We start from the raw sequence: 11,607 nt of genomic DNA, 5'->3' as shown, positions 1-11,607 counted from the left end.
AATTACAATTTTAAAAATTGTGTTTTTTTCAATCGCGTATTTTTTTTTTCTTCTTATTTTAGATTAAGTATTTTTTAAATTACAACGTAAAACGCTTTATGTCACACACTCGCACACACTAATCACTATTATCATATTACATATAGTATTATTTAGTTAATATGTTAAAATGTTAATGTTTAACACGGGTCAATTATATAATGTCAATATTAATATATATTGTATCTTATATGTAAACATTTATATACTTATATGGTTATATGATTGTATCATTATCTAATTTATATGGGTAATGGGTCAATGTTAATTGTTATAACTTATATACTTATATTATATGTTCTCATTATCACGATTCATGATATATGATTTAAATTCAAATTGTTAAGTTTTTACTTACCGTAAATTGTAATTATAATGTATAAATTATAAGAAACACATCAGTTACTTAATTATTAATCATTTAATCTAATAGTAATACTCAAACTCTAAGTAATAAATTCATATGATCTAATGGTCGTACACTCATACTTAAATTTTATGATCATATTATCTCACAATTAATATTAATATTAATATTAACTTAGATCTAAGATCATGTGATACATCATATATGTTTTATAAGAATAAAGTACATAATTATAATGTATTGATTAAATAACACAATAATTTATGCAGATATACCATATGATTATATAATGATTAATGATTATGTGATATATACGATTCCAATTTCCAAAGTATAAACTATCCAATTATAATATTTGTATTAAATGACACAATAACTTGTGCGGTTGTACTATATGATTATATCATATAATAAAATGATTAATGATAATATATATATATATATATATATATATATATATATATATATATATATTTCTTATATGTTTTTATATTAATATATACGTATATTATATATATAATATATATACACACATATACATAAATAACAAAAAAAAAAACAAAGGTATATAGTATATTTGTTATTATTGAGTAAATGAGTAATGTTGATTATATATTGTTATTTGTTACTTAATAAAAAATATACCAGCCGAGCTCACGAGTTAGCCGAGTCGAGCCGAGCTTGCTTCGTTTAATATTCGAGCTAGGATTTGTGTTCACGAAGTGCTTCATTTAATATTCGAGTCGAGCACGAGCAGAGCTTATGCGAGCCGAGCCCGAGCTTGCTTGCGAGACGCTTCGCTCACTTAACAGCCAAGAGACAAGGTGAGACAGCGATGATGCAACCAACCCTGAACGAGATGATACTTAACGGCGACGACGCAGCTCGGCAAAGAAGTTAACGGCGATGGCAGTTCGACGAGGAGGGGTCCAGGGGGAGAGAGAACGAGATGTGCAGCGGGTGTGGGTTTTCCGCCAACAGAGTTTGATAAGGGTTGGGGACTTGGGGTTGCAGATCGAGCAGATGGGTTAAAAATATGTTTTAGGGTTGGGAAAAATATGAACCCCTGTGATGAAATTTATTAGATCTAATCAATCTAACAGTTATCAGATCTAACACTCATAGAGGTTAAAAAAAAAAAAAAAGGTATACTATAATATTATTAAGTTATTAACATACACATCATAGACCAATACATGTACACATTGTATATTTGAATCTAAGTATCTAGATAATCATAAAGCTTTAGTTTACTCCAATATCTCACTAACATCAAACCTAGAAAAATCATGAATATTTGTACCATTCACCTAACAATCGCAGTATTAAAGTTGTTCTATTTAGTAGTAACAAGTCATGTAAAATGAATGGTTATAAACGGTCATTCAAATTTTACGAACTACGCAAAAATAAGATCTGAATGATTGAACACATGATTGTTGTTTTAAATTTTATAATTTATTTTCATAGCAACAGCAAAATGGACGGTTCACTCAATAGGGCGGTTGAAGAGAACTTCTAATTCCTCTACAATAAGGACTCAAAATGTCGGTTTAAGAGAGGAAAAAGGCGCCAAGGCAGTGTATTAATATTTATAGGTTTTTAAATTATTTATTTATATTTTAGTATTTAGAGGGGTGTTGGATATAAATTAATTTTTATTATTTTAAATCTCTAAATGTGTTGCTCCCCCCTACACGTAGCCTCTTATTATTGGTTGGTATGTAAAAATTAATACCTAACAGACATCTTAAAACAAAGTTTTCCTTGAAACTGTATTAGAGAAAATTCATTCAATTTATTCTATTAAATTGATATTTGATTTTAGAGAATATGATTTTTTACATGTATTTTTAATAAGATTAACATCGTATGTAATTCCTACATGCATTATTAAAAATGCAAGTGAAAATCACATGGACATATATCAATTATTATAATGGGGTAAAAGATTTTTTTTTTTTTTGTCCAGTTTGGACGACAATTTTATCGTAACCCTCTATTAAGAATTAGACAAAAGGCATCCTACAGTTTCCCCGCTTTTATTTTTAGATAATGGACTTTTTGTGCCTATTGTAGATTTTTTTTTGAAAAAAAAATCTCTATTAGGGCCTATTTTAAACGATTTTGGAAATAATTTGGGCCAATTTTTAGTGTTTTAAGTTGTTTTAATTTATTTTAAGCCCTAATGTTTTGAAAATATATTAATTTCATTTTACTTTTGTAATATCCGCAGTCTCATTCGCAAAATGTGGATATTCCCTTTAGATATCCCTATCATGTTTTTATTAACTACGTCAACACAGTTATTGCAGTTATAATTCGTTATTCATATGTTAGATAATGGGTCTTTTGTGCCTATTTTAGTCTTTTTTCTTTTTTTTTTTTTTAACTTTCTTTGGGTCTCTATTATGACCTACTTTAAACAATTTTGAAAATAATTTAGACCGGTTTAGTGTTTTAAACTTGTTCTAATTTTCTTAAGCCCTAATGTTTTGAAAATATATTAATTTCATATTACTTTTGAAAACGATGTAAATATAAGTATATAACCTATACCTTATTCATAACAACTTCATTTTGGTGAATATATATATAAAGGGTATACAGATTTGGTTATTAACGGCATCCGCATACCCTAAAATTACTATCTACATCCGCATATGCAAATAGTGATTTTTGCTAGCCACGTCCGCATCCGTATTCGTATGTGCAGATAAGGAATCCGAATAGTTAATATCCATCCGCATGTCACCCTAATGTCTAGCATTACTCAAAAATAAAACTTGTTATCCTCATTCAGAAAGCACCACAGTGGATCCTGCCCCCATAGTCTCAGATTCCTCAAGATTCCATCAATCTTATTACAAGGGTAAATGGAAAACAAGCTGATGTCTTTTCAAATGTTCCGAAAATCAAAGCAATGTATAGAGGCACTTCATTTCCATGTAATATACTAACGCCCTCTTGCATTGCATGGGCAGAAATCATGCACAAAATTCATTACATCATTACGACGGCAAGAAACCATCAAATTCTAGTATCCTCAGGCAAGCAATTGCATTCTGTTTATCCTCAAGAAAGCAATTATATATGCTCTGTGATTTTATCAACAGAATCAAGTAATATAATCCTGGAACAAGATCTGTTTAATTGTCACTTCATCTTGTAATCTGAAAAATATTCAACTCGTTGAGTTTTGTGAAGCAACATCACAGCTATCTCCCGGTTTGACAAGGCTGTGAACAGCCTCCTCAATTGCCTGAGCAGAAGCACTTGAGAATCCCATTAACGCCTGGAATACAATGGGGAGGCTTGTTTTCAGGTTGTTTAATGTCATGGCCCTTGTAACGTGGACTGCATTCAGATATTTGTCCTTCTCGCCGTCCACTTGCTTCTTTAACGCTTCCGTTTTCGTACGCTTCACTGATATAGGATGCTTAGGGCTCAAATCAGGGAGTGTATTTGCAGCATGAGAGCTTCCCTCAAGTTTTATCTCCATCTCGGCTAGTGAGCATAACTCCTTTTGCAACCTTTTGTCAAGTTTATCAGATTTCTTCTGCAGGTTGTATTCCTCTGCCTGTTGCAGGAGAACAGAGTGGATGGCGGACAAAAGGCCTTTAATGGCCTCTGAGGTTACCTACAATTGGGCATCAAAGATATCATTTTCTCATTTCACAACACGTGTAACACTCAAACTAATCGGTTGATTCACCAACATGAGAATTCTGTGACCAAAAAGGTGGTGAGCTTAAACTGTGTATATAAGTTTGATATATATGGACAGTATTCATAATAATCACTCGAATCTGAGATCATTAGTAAACTCAGTAATATCCTCCTAGGCAAGATTCAGCAGAAGTACCTTATCAGGTAATCTGTCAAGGGAAAGCTGCCAAACTTCACATAGGCTGCGGACTACAGATAAGTAACCACTGTGTTGATGTTGATGGTCATCTGCAAGGCGGCCAGTGAGTTGAATCCACCTGGAGAGGGTTTGTACATACTCCTTTTGAGACTTTATGAGTTTGCTGAAGGTGTTGTACCAGTAAGTGACCTCAGTTTCAAGCTGAGCTGTTGCCTGGCGATGGTAATCTGTACTGAAATCTGTGATTGGGTTATCATGCAGATGATTCAACTGCTGGGAGATATGATTCTGAGCTTGATGACACTCGTACATTGTCTTCCACAATTGCATTAGGCTGCATAAGAATTCAAGCATAGAAAATAATTTTGGGGCCAAAATCATGATCTCAATATGACATACTAGGAAGACATAGGGATCAATATTTTCACTAAATTTCCACCCAAATGTATTTAAGGCCTGTTGAAAATCTAATCACAAGGCAGGCGAAGGTATGATGGCTAACCTATTCTTTGATAAATTCAACTAGATTTGGGTTGAGGCTTCCCACTTTTCTCATTTTGAAAAGCTGGAGAACATAGGCCCCATTGGGCAATAGACTGGGTAGGTGGTTTTGGGTTTGGAGGTGATTGATGTGATATAAAGTATATAGAAGTTTAGAATTTTTTGTATGGAAAAGTAAAAAAGTTTTGTTTTGTAGTGAATTTTTAATTTGAATAGTAATAAAAAGTGATTGATGTAATACAAAAAGTAAGAATGTTGGGGAGTTGAAAAAAAATTCCAACTTTGGCTGGTCCATTGCCAAACGGGGCCTTACTTTGGCAGGTAATACAATAGAACCATGTATATATTTATCAAAAGACTGGTAGTATTAGATAGATGTCTACAATCACTTACCCAGAAGTCAACATAACCAGCTGAGGATATAGCTCCTCATCTATGAGCTCCAACATAGATGAACAGATCGTACTAATTGATTGTTGCAGACGAATCATTTCAGCCTCCAAACTCTCAACAGTCAATCGAGTTTTCTCAGTCTTGGTCCAGTCATGGTTCTCATTCTCCTGTTTTTGCAGTAAGAAGGACTTCCTTTCATACTCTAGTTTGGTCATTTTTTCCTCCTACATAACGTGACGATTAAATCCATCATAAGCAAGTACAATCGCATATCAATTCATTAACAAGACGTGTAACTAAGCTTTGAGAATTGCTGAATATTGACCCCCATATTGAAATTTTCCTGAAGTATATATTAAACAAAAGAATAAGAGGGCATCAAGCTTCTTGTCAGCCAGATATACACCTACAAGTAATATAATGATATATACATATAAGAATCACGCACAATAATTTTCTGATATCCTAAGCATGCCTTAGAACTAAAATGTTGCTTCCCAGTTGTGAGAAAGAGTCATGCCAGTATGGCAGGAATACAGGTAATTTCCTTTAGATTTGTAGTTTTATCTTCTGTATGTTCCATGATTGTCAAACAAACTTGTAAAAATTGAAAGGTTAAAAAAAGGAAAATTTCCAAGTCATATCATGCCAGGGTACCACAACGCCACATAACACTCTTTCAAATTACGTAAAAAAATCTCCAACAAACTTTACACTACAATGTTTCCAGATTATGCAGATTCTTGGATACACATATTCTTACTAACACACTGTTGTTCAATGATGATCTTACCTTCACTTCCTTGTAAAGTTTCTGCTCTGCAGCATAAAGTTTTTTAAGTGTAATGCAATGAGCTCCAGGCCTGCATGGTTCACTAGAGCCACAAAGATCAACAGCCTCTTTGGTTACCAGAAGAGACTTGGAAGACCAACTCCATGACAATGAACTAAAGACCTTTGCAGAGTTCTTCCCTGTAAATGATAAGGTAATAATAAATTCCAAGAACTTGATAACAAAAATTATCACCAGACAGGGTAACAGGCGTAAATTGATTCTTTGAGCAGAAACGAATTACATCAGAACAAGGTTTTCCAGAGCAAACTATTCACAAAGATCATATTAGGCACCAAGTCAGTAGACCGGAATTGATGCTTAGATCTCAGAACCAAATAGAAACAACAACAATACTGATGATCATCTAATCAATTAAGTAATACATAGAAAATAATGAGGGACTAATCCCTGGTCTATTGCTATGCTTCTGCATACGAGACAAGAATGAAAGAAAGACCGGGGCGGGGGGGCAATTTCATAACCAAATCTATTGCAAACCGACATATTATACGTTGAAATTCCATAAGTAGGTTGTAATGGTTTTCGGATGCTCTAATAAACAAGAAGCTAACAAAGATGAGATTGACCAAAAAAAAGAGGCCTCTTGGCTGTGTTTTCAGAAATTAGTCAATAAAAACTGTATTCAAAGAAGTAGAGAACAACAAGACAATCCATAAACATGATGTTTTCAACGGTTTAGTTTGCCTTCGACAATTTATACACATTATGTTCCCTGAAAACAGTTTTTGAAAACCAATTCTGATGGCACATTTTTACACTGCTCTTTTTTTTTTTTTTTGATAAGTAAATGGCATTCATTGCACTGCTCTTTGTTTTGTGAATATAAAAATAGAAAACTATCGATCGGAGAACCTAAAATAACCACCCACATAAGGAAAGTGTCTATGACAGCAATACAGTTCAGCCTAACTTCCAAATACCAACAATTGAAGGTCCAGAATTATGTAGCAAGTGAAGCATGGAAACACTTCAGCACGATATTTTCAGAAATCAACCTTTAATGATGGCTTGACTGCCTAAATCATTCAAACTCATAAGGAACCATATTTCAATAACTATAATGGAATAATAAATGCCTCGACAAAGGCTGGAAGGTAACATATTGCATAAACAATAACAGAAGCTACACAGAGTCCTTTATAGAGATGTCTACATTGGAAAGTTTTCATGTAATTAGAACAATAAGATCAGTGGTGAAAAGATTTTAACAAACATCATGAACAACATTATGAAAAAGACAATGTGTTATCACGTGAAACTTCCACTCCATAAGTACTTACTACGTATCAAGGGAAAACACTGGAAAGTATCAGACAAATGCTAGATGAAAATAGAGAGTATTTACTGTTGTTTTCTTTGAAACCCTGTGAGAGAAAAGTGTGCCCTCCATTAATGTCCACAAGAACAGCTATTTCCTTTCCACCAGCCGATGCTTTAAGAAAATAATCATCTAACTCCCTCATAATACCCTCCAAGGTCTTCTTGCCCCTCAATACTACCGCAGGCATGTCTGCGGTGTCTTTAGTGTGCCCGCTCATTGTTGATGAATTATCATCAACCAATTCTACAGGCTGTGGCTTTTGAGGAAGTGGATTTACAGCAAATTTCACAATAACTTCCCCTTTCTGATCTTCTTCTTCAAATTCTGTCTTAGTCTCTGCCCACTTCTCGTCCTCGCCTAGTTCCACAACTTCACTCTTCTTGTGATGATGCTGTGGAGAAGACAGAAAAGGGTAAGGGTCCAAAGAGTGGTACCATGAGCTCGGGATTGGAGAAGGCGATGATGTGATATAATTATCATCCTCTTCAATCTCTACGCTTTCTTTTTGAGGAAATTCTTCCTTCCGATTATTTTCATTGAACTTTCTCAAATCAGGGCTAAAAGGAGGCGGTGGAGGAGGGGAGGGAGGCAATGGCGGAGGTGGAGAGGGAGGCAATGCCAAGCCATAATGGATATTTTCAAGATCCAGCGACTCCAATGACTCCGACTCAGTGAACTGCCGAAGAGTTACTCCGGTATTCTTCAGTGCTCTCAAATAAGCCAATAGGGCATCTGCGAATTCTTCCCTAAACCCAACCAACTGTTTCATTAGCTTCTTCTTCTCCTTGCAAGTCTGCACCCTCTTATCCTTATCAATCGTGGACGCAACACAGCCCATTTTCCTCAATATCTGGGACAGCAAAAGACAGTTTATAATATCTAGTTCAACAGAAGAATATAACAAAGAATAAACGAAATACAGGTCAATTTAGTTTGCTTCTATCCTCAGAAAAGACACTAAGTATATCAAAGAGGACATCCTTGCAAATTTATAATGCATATCACTTCCTTGCAAATTCATGATGTCTAGCAGCCTTTCAGGTTGTTCCCAGCTCAAATGATCGTCATATTATACGGAGATATTCTTTATAATCCTCCACTTCAAAATTCTAGAGTTCTTGTACTGAATGCACTCACAATTCTTTTGTGTTCAAAAAAAAAATTCCCAAACAAAATAGATAAACAAAAGCACCCAATTCCAGAATTTTCATAATCCACTAACCCACAAATCTGGAAAAGAAAAAAAAGTTCATAAATAATTATCCAGACGGGCTCCTTTTATCATTGGTTTTTAGGTTTAATAAGTTGAATTAGTCTTCAAAACCCAAAAATTCTATGTTCGCACACTACATACATGCCTAGCTAATTCTGGTCATTCAATGACCTCAAATAAGGCCAAAACATAAGCAAACAAGAATAGCCATTTCCAAATATTCGCAAAAATTCACATACCCACAAAGCAGCAGAAGAAAATCACGTAATGGTTGGTGCTATCAATGGTCGCTGCTTTCCCAAGTATACGAGAGCCAAACTGATCTTCAAAACCCCCACGACATCTGCTACTGCAGAATCAAAGACTCAAAACAGGACAAAAAGAAAACCAAACAAAAACACCCAGTTTCAAAATCTCCAAAGCTCACAAAGCAACAAAATCAGCAATAAAAAATTAAAAAAATTTCATTTGTTTTTCAATTCAACTGGGTTTCCAAGTACAGTCTCAGAGAAGTTTTCCCATATGTTTACTTTTTAGTGAAAGAATTAAAAAAGACAGGAAAACAATGGCTCTGACACGGAAACTGCGAGGGTCAGAGATAAAAAATACAGAAAACCCACTGCAACTACTACTACCACAATGGCTTTTTTGTGTTGAGTTTGAACATACCAATCCAGAAAGGGGAATCTTCTCCACGAAGAAAAGCCTTCTGAAGAACCCCACTCTTTTCATGCTTTACATATAGAAAACATCATGACAGATCACAGAGAGTGAGAGAGAGAGCGAGGAGTGAGCTCGAGACCCAAGAAGACCAAAGAAGCATCCAAAGCAGAGAAGGTGCATTTTAGCACCAAATTATACTTATATTTTCTTGTTTACTTGTTAGTTAAGGTTTTTTTGGTTGGACAAAAACCAGACCGGAGACACGAGCAGAGAGAAGGTTGTGTTGGACCGTTGTTTTTTTTTTTTTTTTTTTTTTCTCAAAAGTAGTTGCTCCAATTTTATCTTAAAAAAAAATAATAATAATAATAATAATAATAATAAGTAATGCTAAAAGAAGGATTAGAGTTTTTTTTTTTGTTTTAAAATCATTAATATATCAAAATTTAATAATGATCATCTTATATTTGAGAGGACTGTAATCCTCCTTATAGCATTACTCAAAGAAGACATGTGAAAACAAAAAAGTTTTGGAGATAGATCCTCTCTAGTTGAATTAAACTAGAGAGGAGTCGGTCTCTTTTAAATGAAGGGCAGAATTATCAAAAAAAATTATAAAATGACAATTATGTGCTTTTAAATGAAGGGACCGGTTCCTGTCTGGTTGATTCAATTGGAGAGGATCCCTTTCCAAAAGTTTTTCCTTTGCATATTTAGGTGGGAATCACTCATTGAAGTGGTCCTCAATTTCGCTTATTGACCTAGCATATCTCTTTTTCCTTTGTTTCCCAGCTAAAATAAAAATATTTGAATAATGTTAATGTCCACACTCATTTTATACATGCTTTAAGTAATTAAAGTCATTTAAAACAAGCCAATTCAACAAATATGAATTGAGAGTAATAAATTGACATGAAAAATAACATTATTCAAAATCTTTTAGACAGAGATTGCAATGTCCTGAATAAAAAAAATAGCAATTTCCTTTTTTTTTTTTTTAATGTTGTTTAAATCCTGGTGGTTATAAAGAAAAATTTAATAGAAACAATTATATGAATCATATCTCTAAATATATTTTACTTTTCTTTCTTTCTTTCTTTCTTTTTTTTTTTTGTATAGTTAATCCTTATTACTACTTTCTAAAAGCAAAAATAAAAAGCTATTTTCTGACTAATAATTTGGTTCCAGAGTGTAATCTACTTTCCCTTGTAGGCTTTTGGGTCAGGTATCTCAATGCCTTTTGCTTTTCTCTACCTTTTTTATCCCCTTAGTTTTCCAATCAAACGTTACCATCATAAAATTCACTTCGATGTGTATTATTTTATATATTCAAGGAAGCTGAATTTTTTTCCATTTTATTTTTAAAATTTTGTAAATTTAAGATTTAGATTTTGTTTCTTTCTAAATAAATGGAAGGCGTTCGTCAATTTTTCAATCCAAGTAGGCGAAAAAATTTCTCGTTGTCTATTGTTTAACGACTGGTTTGTGCGGCTCCTAGAGAAGACTGGGTTATTTGTTTAGCCCATTTCTTACTCTTTGTAATTATTTTCACACTGTTTTAATTTATTTTTTGTCTATTGTTGGGGAGTTCACCCCTTTTTCATTTTAGGATTGTCCACTTCTTGTTCCTTTCAGATCATAAGTAGAAATAATAATTCTATGTAACCATTTCCTTACTCAATTATAAAAAAAAAAAAAAAAAAAAAAAAAAAAAAAACTGACTAATATATTATTTCTAGTTGTTCGATCAACTTTGTGATGCCCGTTTTATCAAACTATAAAAATTAAGGAAAAATATGGTGCTTGGAAAGTAACTTCAACCCTTTTTTTTTTCATATTTCCAAAAAAAAAAATCATTTCACATTTATTTAAAATCACGGTTGTGTTTAAATGTTGAAGGGAATTGTCAATGTGTCATATAAGCATTAATAATAAAATAAAGTGTAATTCTATTTAGTAAATTTTTGATTGCTACAAAGTTTTGCAGTTCGGGCTGAAAAATACAGTAGTTACCTACCAACGGAACATTGAAGTCTATGTAGACGATATGCTTGTGACGAGCCAAAGGCCGAAAAACACGTAGCCAACTTGGACGAGACATTTCAAACACTGAGGTTGTGATCATGTGATTTAAAATTTTTGCTGTAGACGTGAAGTGCTCACATGCAAACCTGAGCAATCAAGGCATTACTCAATTCTTTTAACAAGGAGATAGACACATGGCGATTGCACACAATTTATGTGCCCCACGTATGCACAGAAGTCTTTTACCTTCTTCTTCTTCCAATTTTTTTTTTTTTTTTTTTTTTTTAAAAGAGAAAATGAGCATATCTTATTAATAAAACAACTTAAGGACAATGCTTTACAGAAATGATATCAGAGATACAAA

General features: G+C 33.4%; 1 protein-coding gene across 2 annotated transcripts; it reads right to left on the bottom strand.

Annotated features, from left to right (window-relative positions):
• Positions 1 to 3,321: 3,321 nt before the first annotated feature.
• Positions 3,322 to 9,399, bottom strand: LOC132170775 (benzoyl-CoA reductase subunit C, putative (DUF630 and DUF632)). 2 transcript variants are annotated; one of them, XM_059581878.2, is made up of 7 exons: positions 9,228 to 9,399; positions 8,798 to 8,907; positions 7,370 to 8,195; positions 5,962 to 6,140; positions 5,169 to 5,392; positions 4,272 to 4,608; positions 3,322 to 4,046 (listed from the first exon to the last, which is right to left on the bottom strand). In XM_059581878.2, exons 3-7 carry the CDS (start codon positions 8,181 to 8,183, stop codon positions 3,591 to 3,593), a joined length of 2,010 nt encoding a protein of 669 aa, XP_059437861.2. In that variant the 5' UTR covers positions 8,184 to 8,195; positions 8,798 to 8,907; positions 9,228 to 9,399; the 3' UTR covers positions 3,322 to 3,590. The 2 variants fall into 2 exon arrangements, with proteins under 2 accessions (XP_059437861.2, XP_059437862.2); XM_059581879.2 differs by having other exon boundaries at positions 8,798 to 8,901.
• Between the last annotated feature and the right edge of the window lie 2,208 nt (positions 9,400 to 11,607).

The sequence above is a fragment of the Corylus avellana genome, chromosome 1 (assembly GCF_965113065.1).
Source record: "Corylus avellana chromosome 1, dhCorAvel1.hap1.2, whole genome shotgun sequence".
Taxonomy (NCBI): Eukaryota; Viridiplantae; Streptophyta; class Magnoliopsida; order Fagales; family Betulaceae; genus Corylus; species Corylus avellana.
The sequence above is the reverse complement of the archived record's forward strand: the minus strand, read 5'-3'. Positions and strand labels throughout refer to the sequence as shown.

What these genes read in the sequence shown, in the direction of transcription:
- LOC132170775 (XM_059581878.2), bottom strand. Translation starts at nt 8,183, where the DNA reads ATGGGCTGTGTTGCGTCCACGATTGATAAGGATAAGAGGGTGCAGACT. An exon ending in GGGTTTCAAAGAAAACAACA is followed by an intron (nt 6,141 to 7,369) that starts GTAAATACTCTC and finishes TATCATTTACAG; the next exon opens with GGAAGAACTCTGCAAAGGTC. An exon ending in TTGACAGATTACCTGATAAG is followed by an intron (nt 4,047 to 4,271) that starts GTACTTCTGCTG and finishes GCCCAATTGTAG; the next exon opens with GTAACCTCAGAGGCCATTAA.